Source organism: Artemia sp. Qi Xiang Cuo, chromosome 17 (genome assembly GCF_049724085.1).
Source record: "Artemia sp. Qi Xiang Cuo chromosome 17, ASM4972408v1, whole genome shotgun sequence".
Lineage (NCBI taxonomy): Eukaryota > Metazoa > Arthropoda > Branchiopoda > Anostraca > Artemiidae > Artemia > Artemia sp. Qi Xiang Cuo.
The window spans coordinates 32956998-32979135 of record NC_142810.1 but is presented as its reverse complement, the minus strand read 5'-3'; the positions used below and the strand labels follow the sequence as shown (position 1 = coordinate 32979135).

General features: G+C 36.9%; 1 protein-coding gene across 4 annotated transcripts in view; it reads left to right on the top strand.

Annotated features, from left to right (window-relative positions):
* LOC148942118 (INO80 complex subunit B) overlaps positions 1-22138 on the top strand; it is a 104667-nt gene extending 82529 nt beyond the window's left edge. For all 4 annotated transcript variants that reach the window (XM_089103069.1, XM_089103066.1, XM_089103068.1 and 1 more), the window contains exon 8: positions 21736-22138. In XM_089103069.1, the coding sequence (XP_088959195.1) occupies positions 21736-21886 (151 nt within the window). In that variant the 3' untranslated portion in view covers positions 21887-22138. The remainder of the gene's footprint in view (positions 1-21735) is intronic.

Below are 22138 nucleotides of genomic sequence, written 5' to 3'. Positions count from 1 at the left end.
AAATTAAAAACAGTTTCACGCGGAAAGAGATTGCAGTTAATTAACCTTGCGAAATTCTATGTTCTATGTAAGAGGGAAACGAGTTATTTCCAAAATTAATGTCTAAGAAATATTTTTAGGACATTATGTAAAAGGGGGGGGGGGAATTATGTAAAAGGGGGAGGGGGGTGCTAACAACCCTTTAGAGTACATATTTTTTTAGATATATCATGAAATGTCTTGCAGGAAAACGAGAGCTATTATTTATTTTCTCTAGCTTTCTTTCGATAACGTTTCTTTTATATTCTCAGGAGGGGGCGTGAAAACTATGGTTTTTTAACATTGATACACAAGGCTAGAAAGAAAAGTCTGTAGGAGTTGCATGAAGACTATATTAAGTGTAAATTGAATAGCATTTTTAACCTATGATCGCAAATTTTAGGCCTATAAGGTATGTGTTAACGATTTTTTTTCTAATTTAAAGTCTATACACTGAAACTGTATTAACAAGTCTATATCTAAACAGCCCCCCCCCCTGTTTCTTGAGCTTATAACGCTTCGAAAGTTATGCTATGGGTTTGTAGCCTACGGAACTATCTAAATTATTCATTTTCCATTTATAGTACTCAGTGTTTATATGGGGGATGGGATGGGGGGGGGGGGTTAAGAAAAAGATTAAGAGCTACAATGAGATGATGTACAGAAGAGCAGGCTATTTTAAATTATAAAAATCTTTGACTACAGAGAAATAATGTGTAATTATTTATGTTGCGTACCTAGGCATTTTTTAATTTTTTTCTAGCTTTCTTTCGATAAAGTTTCTTTTATACTTCCATGAGGGGGCGTGAAGACTATGGTTTTTCTAAATTGATACACAAGGCTAGAAAGAAAAGTCTTTAGGAGTTGCATAAAGACTGTATTATGCGTAAATTGAATAGCATTTTTACCTATGATCACAAATTTTAGGCCTATTCGCTGGACTAACGATCTTTTTTATGTAATTTTAAGCCTATAGACTGGAACATTTAATTTGTTTTCTAAATGGTAAAAATAGAAACATTGATTTATATCCTAAGGCTACAGACTACTGTTTGTCAAGGTTTATTTTTCACAAGTTGTGTAATAAAAACGTTTGATTTCTAAGCCTAGTATATTTCTCGCAAAATTTTATTTTTTGCTTTATTGAAAAGAGGGAGGGGCTTTCTAGACAACACTGTAGTTAGGTGTGGGGGTACTAATTTTTCTTCTGTAAAAAAGGGAATCATTTTTCCATACTAAATTATTCTTCATTTTAAGGACAATTATAAGAAACGCGAACCTCCTCCTGAAAATAGGGCAAGGCACACAGAGACAACCCCTGTCAAACCATCAATTATTAAGTATAATTGCCCTTTCACGACCCTTAAACAAAGTAGGAAGGGTGGCGGTGCATCTACAGTCCATGAACAAGACTAAAAAGTGAATCTTTCCACCCTACACGAACAAGACGCTGCCCCCTCTAACCCCAGTTTTGTTGCGGGGTCTTCTGTGGTCTTATTACAAGCCAAAAATGCGCACCCTTCGAGCCCCATTCTAGCTACGGGGCCTTCCGTGCAAGCTGCAATGCCTGGGCCTTCAAGACAAACGCTGACTCTAAAATGCGAGAATGAGCCTCCTTCAAACCTCCATATACAAGCTGCAAACCATTATGTAAGTTTTTAAATATTATTTTCGCTAGTGAATTTTCTCCCAAGTCAATTTGAATGTTAGAGAATGTACCGTTAGACTTCGAAATAATTCCAGATTCTAATTTGCGTAATAAAGGATTCAATAAGAGATGCGAGACTTAACGGTCTCCATTTATCTTATGTTCCGGAAAATCTTGAAAATAACTGACTTGCATTAACGGATGTAAGGTCAAAGTAGATTGGTTTCTAAACACTAAAAAAGTCTATTCTCTGTAGAAGGCCTAGAGGGGATAGGCTGTCAAGTAGAGACCCTGGTTTTCTTTTCAGAGTAGATAAAGCATAAATATAACAATTGTTTAGGGGTTGTTTGAACAAAATAAAAGCCTAATGTTATCTTTTAGATTGTAAATACCTTATATTAAGTTGGAACTTTCAGAATATATATAGAGTAGGGAACAGTGAATGAACCAAATACTACTACTACTACTAAGCGTGTTTTAAATAATAATCCAATTTAAAAAATAGGGTGATTTAGACACTATGAAAATAAGCTTTTTTTATAGGTTGTATTGGTACCATATTCACCATCCCCCCCCCCTGTTCGTCAGTTGGAGAAGAAGACGCGCCAGTGGAGCTCTCCAACAATTCACCATGGAATGTGAATTCACTTGAAATACCAGATAATATTGATAATTTTTTAACTGATTATTTTAATGTAGATAGTAGTGCAGTTTAGCAGGGGGACTTACCTTTGCTAAGTCCAAACTCCTTACAGCTTTTAGAGGATTTTACCCGGGAATTAACAGGGAACTCTCCCCCCACTGATTACATACTTCCAGTTAAAAATACTAAAGTGTTATCAAATACTCCTATTGATGAACATTTTGGAGTAGGGGTGGTGACATTATAAGAGCGGGGGAGGAGGAGGATGAAATGTCTTCGAACAATCATATTGATGAACACTGTGGGGGAGGGTTGGTGATAATATACAAGAGCGAAAGGGGGATGACAATACCCAATTTATAACATTTCCCGAATTCCAACTGTCAAATTCAATTTTAAATACGATAGTCGTTTACACTGAAACTTTTGGGGACCCTTTTAATTCGCTTATGGGAGGGGTAATTTTGTATTTGACCCTATAGAAATTGTCAATGAATATGTAGATAGAATTCGTGCACTGCTAGGAAACCAAATTCAGTTGGGGGGGGGGGGTAGGGATTCAATTAAGGTTTCAATTGTTTTAAAGATATTTTATTTAAATGAGGGAAAAAGCGAGGTTTATCATCATTATGTACATACCGAGATGCGAATGGTCTATCCGCATTTATAAAATTTTGAGGGTGTTTTTATGGAATGGATAGACCACATTATCTCCAAAATTATAGCGAAAATGGGAGTGGGTCTGTGGTTTTATTTGTTAAAAATTTAGGCGTTAATATTTGTAATTTTAAAGAAGATTTTATTTTAAGAGGGGGTGGCGGTGAGAGGGATACAGTTTTAAAATATAATCCCGATTTAGAAGGATGCATGGGTATTCAGCGAATCTGTTTTGAAACAGGTCAAAAATGTTTCATGTACGTTTTCCTCATTTCAGCTTTTCGACCTCTAGCAGTTGGCGCTACAAAGAAAAATTTAGAATATTGGGCTGCATATGGGAAGGATGGGTCTGATTTTCCCATTATAGATTTTTCTTGTTTAGAGGAAAAATAGCCAGTAACACTCAGGTCCATTGATATTTTTGAAAGGGTCAATGCCCATTTAAATATTGGCGTTACTGTGGTTCAATATGAAACAGAATTTGAGGATGGGGTTCGTTCTAAAAAGAAGGGGGCGGTGTTCCTAGTAAGGGGCTCGTCGATTGAATTGGTGAAGCACTGGGTTTGGTTGTTGTACACACCACCTAGTAACTCCAATGCAATTGGCCATTTCAACGCAATTACAGACATCAGTAGAGTTCTGGGGGAGGGTAAGAAAATAGGGGTATGTTTCTACTGTCCGAAATGCCTTTCTCGTTTCCTTAGTGATATAAAACTACGGGATCATATGAACCATTGTAGACGGCATGGCTACCAGTCAGTGGAAACAGTCTCGGGGGATAGGGCCATTTTCGCTTAAAAATTTTTCAAAATACCCTCCTCCAGAGCAATAAAATCTTTTTGTATTGTGAGGCGAAGCTAGTGGAAGTGAACGATCCTCGATTTCCGAATCTAATCAAAGAACATCGAGCTATTGCAGGCTCCTACACCCACGCGCAAAGAGACAGTTCTAACACTATGCATCTGTTAGAAATAGTCAAATCGTTGGATGAGTGAGAGTTCGTGCCCAAGACATTAACCAAATTAATTAGCAGTACGAATCGCACTTTTCCTAGTTTGAGAAATGCACATTACCCTATGCTATTGTCTGCAGAGGATCGTCTCGCGATTAAAAATCAAAAAATATGCTGGGTTTGTAAGGGGGAGTTTGAAGAGGGGGATAAGGAGAAAGGGACTAGAGGGAAAAGAGGGGGGACGGGGAAAGTCAGAGATCACAATCACTTGTGGCGGGAAATATCCTCAGGGGATAGGAATTTTAGAAGGGTAGCACATCAATCATGCAATGTGAATGTAAGCCAGCAGTTTTTTATTCCAGTTTTTATTCATAATTCAAATTATGATTAAAAGTTTATTTTACCGGCATTGGCACGTTTGCACCGGGAGGGAGGGGGAGTAGATAGTCCATGGGTAAATAATTCATTTACCTATAACATCATTCCCAAATCAGCAGAGAAGCTAGTGCTTCTCGAGTTGAAATGGCAGGTAGTGAATAACGGGCATACGTGTCTGAATAAAATTAGGTTTTTAGATTCATTTAGTTTTTTCCCCAAGGCATTGAGTCAATTGATTCAAGTGCAGAAAAGCGACAATTTTGATAGTTTTCCTTTGCCTAAACAGCACTTTTCGGGCAGTGAAATATATTACAGACTGACCTGTAAATGTGTATATGCATACGATTTTACTCTTCTAGTGCTCGGTTAAGCGAGGAAAAACTACCTCAAATTGAAGCCTTCTATAATTTACTCACCAACAGTGAATGCACTGCCGAGGAACATGAATTTGCCAAGAAGGTGTGGGCTAAGGGGAATTGTAAAAATGGGTGGGATTATTGTAGACTGTACTTTGCCAGTGACGTTGTAACATTGTTAGATATTGTCTGCAAGAACACAGATCAAATCTATTCAGAGTTTGGACTAGATATAGGATATTATTTTTCCAAACCACATTTGGTGATGGACTTAATTTTAAAAATTAGTAGGGAGGAAATAAGCTTGATAAGTGATGTAGATCAACACCTTTTTGTAGAAAGGTCCATGAGGGGGGGGGGGTATATTTTTCATGGAGATCGCGTTTTGACAACAGATCCAAGCGGACAAAACAGCACAGGTGTAAAGTCAAATGCATTTTTTTTTACATGAACTCGTTGTATCTCTTGGCAATGTCTCACTACTCTTTGCCGTGTGGGAACTATAAATGGCTTGAGAATTCTTGTGAGTTCCCCGACATTAATACTGTCGAGGACAATGTGCCACAAGGATGGTTCTTTGAAATTGATGGTCACATTCCATTTGCGCTTCATGATTCAGTCAGAGATATTGTTTTCCCCTGTATCATTCAACCAATGACCAAGGACTTACAAAGTCCCTACAATCTATCATTGGTTGAGGGTATGGGGATGCCCTGGACCCCCTCCAAGCAAAAATTGATTGTGAATCTGAATCCTGAAGAGAATATCGTTGTTCAGCATGTGCTTTTGCACTGGATGGTGAACAATGGTTTCAAGATCACCAAAATCCATAGGGTCCTGCAATTCAATCAAAAACCCTATTTAAAAACCCTACAGGAAAAAGAGAAATGTGGTACTGAACAAGAATATAGCAGGAGGTAGTTCAGTACTTAAAATTTCCAAAAAGCTCATGTTGTCGTTTTTTTACAATGTGTGCAAGGTACAATGGCCAAGGGCGGGGGAGGTTCAAGTTTACTATGGGGACACAGATTCTTTGCTGTTAAAAGTAAAAACCGGGGATTTATTGGGAGATTTAGAAAATGGGGAATACATCAGCTCGCGGATTGATTTCACTAACTGGAATCCGTCCCTCTACCCCGAGTTGGTGAAACGTCAGGCTCCCAATCAACTACTCATGTCAAAATCAGAGACGGGGAGTGATTTGATATCCAATGGGGTGTTCCCGGGTCCTAAAGTATATTGAGTTGAAACTCACAACTGGGATGTTAAGCAGGAGTGTAAAGGGGTGCCTACACATTTTGTAAAGAACAATTTCAACATGAGTGTGTACAGAGACTGTTTAGAGAGTAGCCTAGTGCCGAGACCACAAGTGCTTGGAATTTGCTCTCTACAGTACAGAAATTATACTGTTAGAGTGGAAAAGATTGCAATGTCATGTATATCCGACAAAGTCTTTGTGCTCGAGAATGGTGTAAATGTACTCCCCAATGGCCACTATCTAATTTCAGACCGGGTTGAATATGTAGAATATCGCAATAAAATTGGTCTGGATAAATTAAATTGACCCAAAGCTAAACCTAACCACCTGAATTAACCCAACATAACCCAACCTGTAGCAGCAGTAGTGACGGCGACTATTGTATACAGTTTTTACACAGCGATCCCGGGGGGGGGGTCCCGCCCGCGGCCGGCCTTCAGCCCGGGGCTCCCGGGGGGTGGGGGGGTCCCGCCCGCGGCATGCCTTCGGCCCGGAGGGGGGGAGGGTTTTAAATTCATAATGTTCAACTGTGCTATTGTTTTAGGTTGTAAGTTGTTTTAAGTGTTCTACAAATAGTGCTGTTATACAAAGATATGTGTGTGTGTGCAAATAGTGTTCTTGCTGGACAAAAAGGGTTTTTTTTTATGACAATAAGTGTTGTTGTACATATAGTGTTTGTTGTTCTTGTTGAAAATATGTTTTTATGATAATAAATATTGTTCTTGTTGAACAAAAAAAAATGTTATTGTTAACAAATGTTGTTCTTCTTCTTCTTGAACAGAAAAGTGTTTTTATGTTAAAAAATGTTGTTCTTGTTTAAACAGAAGTGTTTTTTTATGATAATTAATATTGTTCTTGTTGAACAAGTGTTTTTATGTTAACAAATGAAAGAAATAATGTTTTTTCTTGTTAACCTACTAGATAGATCTATGGGAAAATAATTATTTATTCATTAGACAAGTATGGTTTACAGTTAGTTGTAGTCTGACTTTTGTCAACAGCACTATGTATCAATTTAAAACACCATTCAGATCGTTTCTGTGTGGTCCGTCAATGTTAGGCAAAACCACACTTTTAGCTAAAATAATTCAAAATTGTAATAAAATGTTTTTGGAAAAACCAAAGAAAATTTACTATTGCTATAGTATTCGGCAAGAATCTGTGTTTTGTTCAAACAAAAGAGTGTTGTTGTTAATAAATGAAAAATGCTGTTGTTGCTACTGTAGTACAATAGTGTTGTTGTTAATAAATGAATGTACTATTATTGTTCTTGCTGTACAAAAAAGTGTTTTTGTCAATAAATGAAAAGTGATGTTGTTGTACAATAGTGTTGTTGTTAATAAATGAAAGAAATATTGTTGCTATTGTTGTTGAAAAAATAGTGTGTGCTATTCGTGCTTTATTTCAAGTTGTTGATGTTAATAAATGAAAGAAATATTGTTTTTGTTGTTCTTTTTAATAGATAGATCTATGGGAAAATTATTATTTATTCATTTGACAAGCATGGTTTACAGTTAGTTGTAGTCCGACTGTTGTCAACAGCAGCAGTAGTATGTATCAATTTAAAACACCATTCAGATAGTTTGTGTTCGGCCCATCAATGTCTGGGAAAACGACACTTTTAGCTAAAATAATTAAAAATTGTAATAAAATGTTTTTGGAAAAACCAAAGCAAATTTATTATTGGTATAGTATTTGGCAGGAGTCCTACGATCAAATAAAAGCTATTGCCACTGCCACATCCATGTCAATACAATTCATACGGTGACTTGATGTTTTCAATAGTATTGAACGAAACTCGTGACTGATTATTGACGATTTAACTGAATTAATTGAAGAGGTCCACCGAGAAACTCTACACCTCATGACCGTTAACTCTCATCATAAAGTTATCTCCACAACCCTAGCACTACATAATCTACTACAACAGAGGATATTTTTAAGAGTCTCTGCTTTGAACTGCATCATCTATATGATGTACCAAGTTTTTTGTGGTTACAGCTCACTAATAACCATCCATAAGCAAATATATCCAGGCGCCCCCAAATTTCTGCTGTCAGCGTACACTCAGGCGATAAAAAAGCCCTACGGCTACATTTTGCTAGATCTCAACCAGAGCACACCCGAGGATCTAAGTGTAGTTTCAGATATTTTCGACAAAAAAATTACTGTATATTTTACGGTGGACAGTAGAAAAACCTATTAGTTGCCATTATTATATTGAAGAAACTACACGAACAACGGCATTTATTTTCCGTTTTAGGTACTTCAAAACCTCCACTCAGGAAGGCCATACTCAAACATGGTGTTGACAATGATTTCATTAATCTAATATCTGAACTTTGTTTAAATTTAACTGAGGGCAATGTACACTTGCCAGAAGGTGTTAGACAACAGATAAAGCAACATCTTTCCACTCTACGCGCCTTGGCTTGCAAAACAAGGGAAAGATTTTTAAAAGAAAACGTCTCCTTCAAGCGGGCGGTAGCTTTTTTACAATTTTACTGCCAATAATTGCAGGACTTGTAAACAGTTTTCTCTAAATGGCTAAACCCTATAAATTGACGCCATTTGAACTTGTCCTCTCGCCCGTGGAACATTTTGAAGACAATCTAAGCAAATTCAATAATGATGAAAATTTTGCTGATGATAAAAAGCTAGTTTTACTTCAAGATGTATTGCGTCGTGTGGACAAACATAGACCTTATCGTGAGCGATCCACCGCTATCGATCCCTCTAAACAGGAAACATCTCAAGATTCTGCAGCAGTTCAATCAAAGGAGAAGGAATTGAATTCCATAGTGTCGAGCATTGGAAACCTATTGCCAGTGACCTATCGAGAACAGAGTAAAATAGTATTAGCATATCTCATGTTGGAAAGTGGTGGTGGCGATCATCAAGTTCAAGTTGACCGCGCAGGGAAACGAATTATAATTCAGGGAAAAAGTTGTAATCTAGTCGATTTGATTTTTGATATCGTGACGAATCATAAAGAAGTTTTATCATTTGACAATATTCTATAAAACTTTCCTAATGTATCAAACTTCCACAAAAGTCTTATTGACAATACAGCAAATTCTAAAAAAACTAAGAGAATATAGTCTTCCAGCAACGCCAACACCATCATTTAAAAAAGAAGAAGATTCAATCTTTGAAAATACTACCAGCAGCAGCAATGATTTGATAACACCAACGATGGTCGCTAGTCAAAAGTAAAGACGTATTGAATCATCCTCCAGTGTGCATAAGGGGAGTGGACATTACACTAAGTGTTTAAGTTCAAAATGGTTGAAGTTCTGAAACATGTCTATGAAAATATTGGTGAAGTGGGAAGTCTAACTTCCCCCACAACGCTTTCTAAAGTTGCCTCTAACATAGATGGTAGCACATTAAGAAAAACAAAAGAGTATCTAGAAAATGAACCGAGTTACACACTGCATCGGAATCGCAGGCTTCATGGCGAACAATATTGACAAACTAAAGCCTTTTTTCCTCTGCATATAATGCAAACTGATCTTTTAACTATAGACTCGAGTCAACGGCGTCACAATGCACCCCACATATATATTCTAGTGGCAGTCAGTGTCTTTACTTGCTATGCATATGCAATTCCATTGAAATCAAAGAGGGGTTTTGAAATAGCTCATGTTATAAAAAGTGTTCTTAAACAGGTTTAGTATAGAAACATTCAATCGGATCACGGTAGTAAATTTGTTCAACCACATATACAAAAGGTTCTATGGAAATATTATACAACGCTTTATCATAGTCACAGCCCGATAAAGGCTGCATTTGCTGAATGATTGATAAGAACGATTCGTCTATTAATTTCAAGATATTGTACACTGAAAAATACTGCTGCTTTTATTCATGATTTAGATAAAATCATGGGAATATATAACCATCGACCCCATCGATCCCTTTCCAACTCAAGCCCTCGGGACGTTCATTGCAGTGAAAATACATTTGATGCTTTTCTTAAACAATATTCCAATGACAATGAGAAGAAGAAAAAGAAGAAATTCAATGTTGGTGATACTGTTCGAATTAATCGAACCACCAATATTTTTGAAAAGGGGAATTATTTATAGAGCACTGAACTTTTTAAAGTGTCCAAAATCCTAGACACTACACCCACGACATATCGACTGCGAGACACCAAAGATGATGCGATTCTCGGCGGTTTTTATGAATATCAACTGCAAAAAGTTAGAAACACTAGTGAAATTTATCACATTGAAAGGATATTAAAGAGTCGTACTTGCAGGGGCAAGAGACAGTTGCTTGATCGCTGGCTAAGATACAACTCAGATTTTGATTCTTGGGTCAGTGTTGAAGATATTAACATTGCCCAATGGTTTTTATGTGACTTTCATGTCCAGTGTTTCTGACCCTCTTTACAATGACTTGAATAGAACAAGTGATTTTTGGACGAAACTCTCCCCCACCATCAAATTCGACAGCGCGTATGAAGTGGCTCTTGTCGACCGTATTCTCAAAAATACATATGACATCCTGAGAAAAGATCGTAAATATAAAAAAAAATTAGTCCCTATGATTGGCCGCCACCCTCAGGTGATCAAGAACAAATTCAAAAGATCAATTCGATGAATTATCCATATATTGAATTACCCTATGAAGAACTCACCTGTATGAATGATTTATGTCGTTCTATCAATAAAAGAATTTCTGCACGTAAAAAAGGAGCATTTCATTTCATCTATTCAAAGGAGGAGGGCAAGATCTACATTAGTTCACCCATTGCTGATGAAAAGGTTATTCTCAATGATAATCTAAATTATGTTCTTGGCTTTAAGCTCAATATAATCAATGGTAAAAGTTCTAGAAACACCAATTTTCTTTTTGCAGACTACCCGCCTGCCTTCTCCAGAGATACTTGTATATTTCTCTACGCTTTATTTGTTGCAACGTCCCGGGTTGGCAAAAGCAATGACCCCCTCCTACGAATTCTTGAACAAAAAACCAATAAAGAATATATTCACCCGTGCAATGCAAAGCAACTTCAGCATAATCCCGTAAACATTTCCTATTAGGAACTCCGTCAGTTCGTACTAAGAACTGAATTAGATAATCCCCTAGCAAATTCAAAGGGCTTGGCTATGATAACATGCCATTTTCGTCCCATCGTTCAACAACAACAAGATCTCTAATAGAAAAGTGGTATTCATTTATCCTGATATTGACTGCTATGTTAATACTCTTGGCCCAAGACAACAGGGCAATGGAATGGACTATTACAAAGGTCGCTAGTCGATTTCTGGCTATGGTTGGCAGTTGGTTTGCCAAGCTCCCTCTGCACTACCGCTGGCTAGAAATTATATTATACCTGCTGCGACAGATTTTGAATCCCCGAAACTCTATGATTGGAGCTCTGGCAAGGATTAAAAAAAAAGTGCTACGGAAAATCTTAGGTCCAGTGAGCGAACCCTTGGCGAGGGATTAAAACAAAATGTAAAAGATTGAAAAAGGTAGAGAAAAAATGCATCTCTCATCAGTCTCCACTCAAGTCAGAAACGAAAGACATCACCCCTGTCAAAGAGAAGAAGGAAAAAGCCGACACGTACAGTAAACAGTAGAAGAAGAAGCCCCAGGAAGAGAATTGTTAGATCGAAAGTAGATTTCTTTTCCTAAGATGTCCTACCAACCGCATAAGGATTCTCAACCTTCAATCACCTCCTCATTGAATCTTTTCAATGCAGAAAATGTTAATGTGAGTGTAAAACATGGTTACTCTGAACTATTTTATCCTCAACAACCCCTCTCCGATAATATCCATTTTCAAATTTATTCCAATGAAGACTACCTTATGGACATGTCTTCGACATTTATAGATTTACAAATGAAAGTCTGGAAGTCCGATAATACATTGCCAATTCTTGCCGATGGATTATCCTATGAAAATTGTATATTACATAATTTATTTCCTCAAATCAGTGTCTGCGTCAATGCCACGCTGGTGAGCACAAGCAACAATCTCTCAAATTATACAAGCTATATGCAATTCTTGCTGATGACACCCAAGTCATACAAGGAAATGAGAGGCACCTCCAATGGATATGAATATATTACTAATACTGATAGTAGAGATGCACTTAAAAATGCTGCAACTAGTGAATTATATCTAGTTGGAAAAATGTTTTACGAAATATTTAATATAACCCCAATGGCTACCACCTAATATTAAAGTGGAAATAAAATTAACGCTTGCTTCATCCAATTTCATATTGAGAAAAGAACTTGCTGTCAATCCAGATGTAACTCTCTCCCTCACCTCGGCAATACTGCATATACGAAAGCAGCAAGTTATGAGTTCTGTTTCTTTAGCAGTGGAAAGCTGAGAGCCAGTGGAACTAATATTAAACTACTTGTTCCTCATACAATCACCAGTCAACGTCTTATTGCCGTGGGATCACGTACCTTTACCGACTTATCATTTATCAACCACGTAATTTCGTCAAAACAAGACTCTGAATATTTCAAAAACTCAAGTATGATAGAATCATGGACTGGATGTTCGCATAAATCGGAACGGTTTCGACTTTTATCCTATGTCTGCGAAATCCACGGATAACCCCATTATATTATCCATCTCTTGATAAGTCACAACAAACATTATACGAGTTGACCAAGCAAACCCTAGATCATGATTCACAACTATCTGAAAATGGAATAACCGAAGAAATGTTTGCTAAGACACATAATATCATTTTGTTGGATTTGTCTGGCACTCAGGATATGAGTATAGTACGTACGGAGAGTGTGCGTTTAGAGTGTATATTTGCCGACCCATTAGCTGAGAGTATTGCACAAATCTCGCTAAATCAATATGAAACCTATTGGGAAATCACTCCCGAAGGCAGTGTTCTACTAGACTTGGCACCATAAACACCAGTCAATTAATCAATGTATTTAATATGGACCCCTATATGTCCAAATACAAATCCTATTGTCTGCCCTCGGACTTTCTAGGAAAAATTCAAAGTGCCAACAATACCCTAATTATTGTTAATAGCAGTCCGTCGACTGTGCACTCGGGTCATTGGTTGTGCATCTTTCAAACAATGAAGACAATTGAATTTTTTTATCCTCTTGGTCTATTTTTTTACCCTATACATTCTACACTCCCTACATCAGCAACTATATTGAGAGCAGTGGGAAAGCTATTATTCAAAATCCGAAGACAGTGCAGGATCTGACGACTAAAAGCTGTGGCTTCCATGCACTACTATATTTTGTGTTCCGATGTCGCGGCTATACTTACAAGCAGTTTCTCAACATTTATGTATACAATTTACGTCTGAACGACTTTATAATGGAATATGTTCTCTCAGACCTGTATAATGTTGATTTCGGCGCCCGACGAGCAAAGTCCTTAAAAAATGTGTGCGAATTTCTTTGCTAACAAATGAAAAAATGAATATATACAACAATGTATTTAAATCTTCATTTTAGATTTCTTCTTCTTCGGTGCACAGGCAAATGTCGTGAGCCACTAATGCTGGTAAATCATTTGGATTCACTGTATATTGATCTTGATTGACTGCAAAGTCAGGGTCACATTTTCTACAGTATAATGTAACTTCACTCTTGTCATATCTCTTTCTCTAGTCAATGATACTATTTGAATTCACATTACGAAATTCACGAGTTTCAATCTGTCTATTCGAAGCAATATCACATACAGTGTTTTCAAATGGTGAATCACATTCAGTAACTGACAAATAATAATCACTTGGTTTATAGTCATAATAGATAGTGTCCTCACAACGACGACATAGAAACCAAATTGTCTTGTTATCCCAACAGTTGAATCGTAGACCAGATTCTTCCTCCCAGAATAATTTAAATCACCGACGATGCCAATCTCGTGGAAATAAACTAGAATCATGTTTGGGATTCTTTCCAATCCTAGCGGGGTAAGTATTCTCCCACTGATCACATCTGCCATAGAGACAATTGGAGCACAGATGTCCTTTAGGGCGAGAGTTACAAATCTCTTCAAAACATAAATTACATCCTTTAATTTTTATAGCATAGCCTCTATGTAATTTACAAGGATTACATAATTTGCACTTTTCACTATAGTCGTCAATAATTGCACATTTCTCACAGGATGTTCAACTGCCAAGAGTGTACATGCATAGTGGACATGTATAGAACATTTTTGGTTTTCGATGTCAACTCTCTCATAGCTAAAATGAAACTGATCATCCTCGTTCGATAAATTCAGAGGGAGGAATGAGAGAGGAGTAATTGTGACGTCACCTCTTTCGAGTGGGGGAGCTATCTACATTGAATCTATGGCAATGTTTTCAAAAGTATATCCACGATATTATTGTGCTTTGTTCCAATTAATATATCAATAAATTGAGTATAAGTATTTGAGTCACGTCGTAAAAGCTTCATACAATAGTCCAATGGGGGGGAATCAGTTTTCATTACATTGTCAAGTGTTCCCCGAGAGAATATCTTTCGTTGAAGGGATAACTCGAGAAAATCTTCATCCAAAATCAAATGTTTTTCCATAATCACCAGATTCGATCTAACTCTCTCTTTCTCAAATTTATTCATTTTTTGAATCCTATCACTCTGACTGCTGACTCTAGACTGACCATGATTCGTTAGCCTAACATTCTAACAAAAAGAAAGGGAACATTTTGGATTTTGAAACAATTTTATTGTATAATTACAACAATAATAGTACACATGTACATTTAGCGATACAGTTTATTGTCTTCGATATGCTTCATTAATGCACTTAAAGCACATTAAAGTCTATTCACACGCGCTATATCAACTTTTGCAGCGAAGCATAATTGATCCTCCATTTTAAATTTGCTCAAGGATAACACATCTTGCATATACTTCATCCCATTCCAGACAAAGCCATGATCCTCTCGTTATTTCCACCGCAATGTTTGGTGCTCTTGCATCATTGCTACCAACTCCACTATCGACTTCTAATAGGGTAAACATTCCTTTCATTAATATTACAAATTTATACTAATAAGTAAAGCAAATTGTTCTCCTTCCTTTGAGTTCTATTTAGACACTAATAAAAACTATAGCAAGATTCCGTTTCTTATATTATCTGTATTCCACTCCTGCTCATATTTCCAAATCCCTGATTGGATTGGAAAGAGACACGTGACCCTGTTCCCGATAGAATCAATAATTCACCGTCATATTATGTAATCAATTTCTCAGAAATCCAGTTCCCCTCGAGTTGATTAATACATTGTCCCGTCAATGCGCATGTGCAAACTTCGTCCCGGAGTCATTACACCTAGAAACAACAAATAAATCGACCTTGAAAAAGGGGGCATTGACCTCATTAGACTCGATCAATAATCCTTGAATAAATTATAACCTGTCGGCGTTATACTCAATTGTAGATGGCAGCAGTGGTGTCTGTTCATTTTCGTTATGGCCTCCCTACTAATATATGACAAAAGTCATCCTGAGCATAAAAGATCCAATTTAATTCAGAAGGCTTGGGAGGAGATCTCGAGAGAGAGACGAATTTTCCAGTTAGGATCTGGTGAACAGTGCATTAGACTGTTTTAACAGCATGCTATACACCAAAGTATGACCGAAGCTCACAATCCACCCACTGAAAGGAATGGGGGGATATCTGTTTTGCCATTCTGTGTTCCCAATCTTTTTTTTTTGACAAATGCAACTGTTGATTTGGTAATTTTGCTCTAATAGCCCAGCCTAGGCCATGTAGGTCTAGACTATACATTGTAGCTGAGCCACAGTCATGGGGAAGACGCAATCTCCTATGTCAGGGGTCATGCAGGGCTAACTTGTTAAAAAAAAGTGAACATATTGACTCAGATGAAGTAAAAGTGACCAACTGCAAAAATCCTGGTGAATTTGGAATATAGGACCATAATGAGATAGCTAAGAAATGCAACTTTTAATGTGAACAGAGTCTGTGGCTTCACTGCTGCGGTGCGGAATACGCGTTTTCCGCAGCGCACCTTTCGTGTGAACATCAGGTAAAGCGTCTAACCTTTATTTTACGAAAGCTCCAACAGATATTTGTTCATGTGGCGCCTCCCTTCCATTCTATAAAACAATACAAGCACAAAAATATTTAGTACTGAAAAAGAAAACTTACAAACCAAGAAAGCGAATAACAATTTAGTATTATCGTCTCTCAATGAGATGGCTGTGCTTGCCTATTAGCACAAAGTTTATCCAATTTCGGTGTTGATGATGAGATTGCTTTCTCATTACTTGATTCTTAAAATTCGCCATCTTCTTCGTAAAAAAATGGATTCTGTATCTACGTATATTTTGTAAAATCTAGATCATCAAAATAATTCATGAATGAATTAACAAAGCATCCAGATGTTCAATGAATAGATTTTTGTTTGCTTCAATGTTATCTTAGTCAATGTTAAGTTTAAAAGGGATGTCAAACTTATTTTTGTCAAAATTTGTCTTCCATAGCTCAATTTTCTTATGAATACTATAACTTTTCTTCTTGAATCAACATATGCAATTGAAGCCCTTGCATCAATTTATTCAAAACGCTCAATTTACCAAAAATTAACACCAAATATGTAAGTTTAATACTAGAAGTACCATCCATAAACCTATTTGCGTCCACAGTGTGATTTTCTTCGAGAAAAAAAAAATGCAATTTCTTCTTCGAGTTCAAGTAGCCGAATCATTTTTGCACAAGATAGCTAACACACTTCACAATACTACAAAAGTGAGGCGTAAACAGCTCCCATATCTTCACACTGCTTTGCAAATAAACTAACTTTTAGCCGACGGGTTTTTATGTACTTTATAACTTTTGTTACTTTTGTAAAAACGCAGTTAATCTCCTCACTCATTTTTTTTTTATACGAGAGCTGCTCTGTGGAGCAGGTGCACCTATAGAACATCCAGTGTTTTCCTTTTAATTAAGAAAAAGTATGCGTTTCTTATTTACCCAATTCTATAAAATGACATTTTGCTCAAAAAAGCGCAAAAAAACATTTATTATGACTTGGTAGCAAGAAATATCTGCCGGTGGGGGGAGGGGGGGGATACGCCTCCGAGAAGTGCCTGAAACATACACTTATTTTATTTGTTACTACTGTTAATATTATGTTAATAAAATAGAATTAGCATGGTTTGCTTGGTAATTAAAATTTTATTTTTCATAACTTAAAATCAATTGTCAAGTGTCTTAGGACATGCAAGACTCCGTAGTTCTAATTCCATTTAGATTTCTTGTCAACCCTGGCTAATATTCACGCCTCCCTAGGGAGGTGTGTCTCCCAGGTTGGAAAACGCTGCTGTAAAGATCAATAGCATAAAATTTCAAATTTGGGTGTAGGTCTTTGCCTAGTAAATTTCAAGTGGATCCGGACACTTTGGTACGGAAGCTAGTTGAAAATCCGCTCTCTCTGTCACCTTGGCGCAAATTACTCGTTCCTTTAAGTTTCAAGTGAATCCGAGACTTCCCGTGAAATAGCTGGAGAACGATAGTATGCTTCTTTAAATCATAATTCTCTTGTTCCATTTCAACGTACTTGTAACATAAATTTCAGCTCAGTCGGTAAAAAAGTGTGCCCACGTTTCTGATAACAAGTTAGGAAGTGGCGTTGGAGGAACTACGGGCCATTTTTGTGTCTCAAATCATATCGCTTGCAATTCATTGCTTGTTTTTGACTTGAACAAGATGTAACATGACTATTTTTCCTGCTATAAATTTTGGTATGGGGGGGGGGAGGGGCTGTGTATCAGATCAGTCATAGAACTGCTGAAAGGGGGGGGGGATAAGTGAAGGGGATTCTGGAAGGGTAATGTATTGGTGTTCAATGTATTGATATTGCGAGTTCAGGGTGCAATAATAAATTTGAAAATTAATATCAAGAAGGATGGATGAAGGATGGCCGACTGTTAAATATCGCTCTTATCGGCCAACCGTCTAGAGTCAAGTGGATAACAGATCGTCTCGGAATAGGATGGGAGGATGTCGTAAGGAGGGATTTAAGGGAAATATGAAATTCTTGGAGATTGTAAAAAGGGAGGCTTTGAATAGCTTGGGATGGAGGAAGAGCGTGTGTAGCTGTGTTGGGCCTCAGGCGGCATGATGCTGCAGTGAGTTAGTTGTAGTAGTATTTTGGGAGGGCCATCTGCCCACTTTATGCTTCTGGTAATATTGAAAATCCTTGCGCAATTTTGCTTCAAACAAGGCGCAGCATAACCAACTTTCTGCAAAAATAATTGGAGGAAGAGTGGGACGGGGTGCAATAACCCACTGTATGTTCTCAATCATACTTGTTGAAAAATCCTTGCATGAATCGGTTCAAACCAGGTGTAATATGCCTACTTTTCTACCAAAAAACTAATTTTAAAAATTAGTTTTTCAAGGAAAACTAGAAGTTTTTCAAACAATCTAAGACCAGCAGAAATAGTTATATAATAAGCAAACCCAAAACGAACAAAAATTAGTATCAATGAATAAATGAAACCCAACTACTACTACTACTAACAACTCACCGCAGCACCAAGCCGTCTGAGGCCAACACAGCTACGCACGCTCCTCCTCCATCCCAATCTATTCAAAGCCTCCCTTTTTACACCCTCCCAGGAAGTTCCCCTTTCCTTTAAATCTTTCTTTATGACGTCCTCCCACCCCAGACGGGGACGACCTGCTTTCCGTTTAGCCCCTAGAAAAGAACGGTTGGCCGAAAAGAACAATCTTCGGCAATCTGTCATCCTTCATCCACAGAGCGTGCCCTAGCCATCTCAACCTTTTCTTTCATTATAGCCCTAGAGCGGTATTGAACCACATTTTTCGTATAGCCTATTGTTTGAAATATGGTCGGTCAGCCGGGTACCCAGAACAATCCTTAAGCAATTTCTCTGGAAAACATCTAGCAAATCTTCATCCGCTTTTCGGAGCCTCCATGCTTCAGAGCCATATTTGACTATTATCGTTAATGTAGTTTTTAATACTGTAGTGTTGGTTTCCGAACTATTCTTCCTATTCATTAAAACTTTTTTTTAACCGTGAAAAAACACCCTGAGCCTTGCCTATTTTACTCTAAGCATCTCTACTGCTCCCGCTATCATTACTAATAGTACTAACAATGCAAGTTAAGCTGGCCTCCTGGTCAATCTTTCCATTAACCAACATCATCTTTCCATCTTCACTTATTCTTAGCCTTAGTGACTTAGTCTTCTTAACATTAATTTTCAAACCAATTCTAGCACACTGAACTCGCAAAACCTCTAAAATTTCATTCATTTTGCTCACACTTTCTTCTAGGATGCTTAAATCATCAGGATAATCCAAGTCCAGAAGACTTTTTCCGCCCCTTTTGATTCCGTGGTCTCCCATTGCCTTACATTTGCTCTTCAAGATAAGGTCTATGAAAATAATCAATATAAACAAGGATAGAAAACTACCCTGCTGAACTCCTGATTTCATACAAAACCAGCAACTAACCTCATTTTCTTCTTTAACCAAAGCAGTGTTATCCTCGTACATAGCACTAATCACTTTAATGTATTTGTCTGGTATACCATACAAGGATAAAACCTTTACCAAAGCTCTTCTATCAACAGAATCGAACGCTTGCTCAAAATCTATAAAACTGAGGACCAAAGGTGTTTGAAAACTCGGGCACTTCTCAATCATTAGCCTGAGTGAAAGTTTGGTCGATACATCCTCTACCTTTTCTAAAACCGCACTGTTCTTCTCTTAAAACTTTGTCTACGGCATCTTTAAGTCTAAAAAGTATCATATTACTATGTAATTTACTAGCTACAGAGACCAGACTAATGCCTCGATAATTACACACTCACTTTTATCACCTTTCTTATAAAGTGGCTTAATTAAGGTTTTCCTAAAATCGTAAGGCACTTTCCCTTTTTCAAAACTCATATTCATAATCACTAGTAACTTGTTTCTTACCTCATAGCCATCGTATTTAAGAAAATCACTAGCCACATTATCAGTACCTGCAGCCGTATTATTTTTTAATCCTTTTAGTACTGTCAGTAGTTCCTCCTCATCAAACCTAGCTTGTTTAGTATCCAAGATTTCGCACACTTTTTCAGTTTTCTCTATAGCTTTTCCTGAAACTCTATATGAAACCCAAAACCAATAGAAATTAAAATGAAGGATCACATCAAACATAAAAGTAAGAGATACTACTATAATTGAATCCTAAAACTAACACAAATCGAAATGAATAATCAAGTGAAATTTAAAACGAACCGCAAACAGGAGTAGAGCTACCACCTCTAAATTCTCTGAATACCAGAGCGTCTTTTGCACTTTAATGACAAATATTTGCATTTCGAGCTGTGTATTTTTATTTGTCATAACATCAGCAACAAAAAATATTCCAAAGTTAATCAAGGTTTAAAAATAAGACTGCCAACTCCCCCTTTTAAATCTGATCAACGGCTTGAGCGTCATTTGCATTTATTGCAAACTACATGACTTTTGATCAGAGTGGTTTTTAAGTTTGACTTGAATATTGATTTTAAAATTTTTATTCGTTTTTCATTTATTCATCTACAGCAGTATCTGTCATCTATGGGTCCTATATGGCTATCCATTTTAGTTTATGTTTGTTTTGGGTTTCATTTATTCATTTCTGCTCTTTTTTAAGTTATGGCATACACACTTACTTTTCTTTGAAAAACTTTTATTTTGGAAAACATTCTTTTTAAAATGATTCCTGTTCATTTTTAATTGAACTGGTTTTATTGCTGGTTAGTATTAGGGATATTTTTTTTTTTTCAGTTTTCCACAAGAATTATAATTTTGTATTGTAGTTTAAATTTGAACAAAGTTCAGACATTCAGTCAAAATTGTCGATCATCCGCCAAGTCCTTCCACACATTCCATTTCGATAGCCTTGATATGTGATTTCCTTTGATTTACCTCTGCCACTCCCCCAATTTTTCGCCTCAAGGTCTGCATGACCCTCCAGCACTCTTTGAAAATTTCAAATCATCCCTCGAGATGTTCCTGGAATGATACAGATATACTATTTTTATAACCAGAGAACACATGGTTACTTTCCGTCTACATCGCTACTCCACAGGAATAGATCCTAGTCAAAGGGGGGTTCATAGTGCCACACATTTTGAACAGATCAGAGACGAAAAGTCTTCAGTTTTCCTCTCGGTCTCTCCCGTAAATTTCAACATCTACCTCCCCCCTCAACACTCCCTGAAAGTTTCAACTTGATCCTCAAAGCCCTTCCTAGGATAGGTTACTTAAGGTACACCGTTTTGGTCGATTGGCAACACATAACGACTATTGATTTACCTCGTTACTTCATTGTGAATAGATCATAGGTCCTATATAGTGCAAAAAATGCTTTGGTGGAGTGGAAAAGAAAAGCATTGTCAAATTTAACTAATTAGTATTGCTTGATTATTTTCACGCTTCAATATGGCAACACCGATGAAAATGCGGTACTTTCCAAAGGACGTAATAATTTTTAAACAACGAAAAGAAACATCTTACAAAATTTAACTGACGAATTTAAAACTAACTGATGTGTACTGGTGAAAACTTGAGTCTCGTGTTTTCTTTCTTGTTAAAATTGAAATATTTAGTTATTAATTTCAAATTAGCTTCAGATTTTTATCAGAATAAAATCTGATCAAAACAAAATTCTTCTCTTTTGTGATTTCATTTTGTTTTTACCGTATCAGAAACCTATTCTATTTTATATTCATCGCTATTTCTTCGTTTTGTTTCTCTTTCTTTTTCGCTGCTAGCTTTATTCATAAATCTGAATTAAAGGTGTAAAAATTATCTTTCAGAGAACCCCCTCTACCTGTGTACTGTGGCAATTCTGGCTGTCAAAACCTGAAGAAGTACATCTGCTCAAAAACACACGTTCCGCTTTGTAGTTTAGAATGTTATAGGTCAAATCTCCGTGCAGTATTGGAAGGAAGAAAAGCAATTGCATAAAAAGTTGCTATTTCAGAAGCACAATACCCTGATGATGATTTAACATTTTTTTCCGTCTAATATCGATTTAATTATTTCTATTTTGTAGCTGCGCACATAAAATACAAAGAAAAATGGACCAAATGAGGATTTAAACTTCAAGTCTAATGCTTCAGAAGCTAGAGATAAAATTAGACAAAGTCAGGTGGATACATTATCAAGAGTACCTTTTCGACGTTAAACATGGGTCACTATTTTTTGTAAATGGTCAGA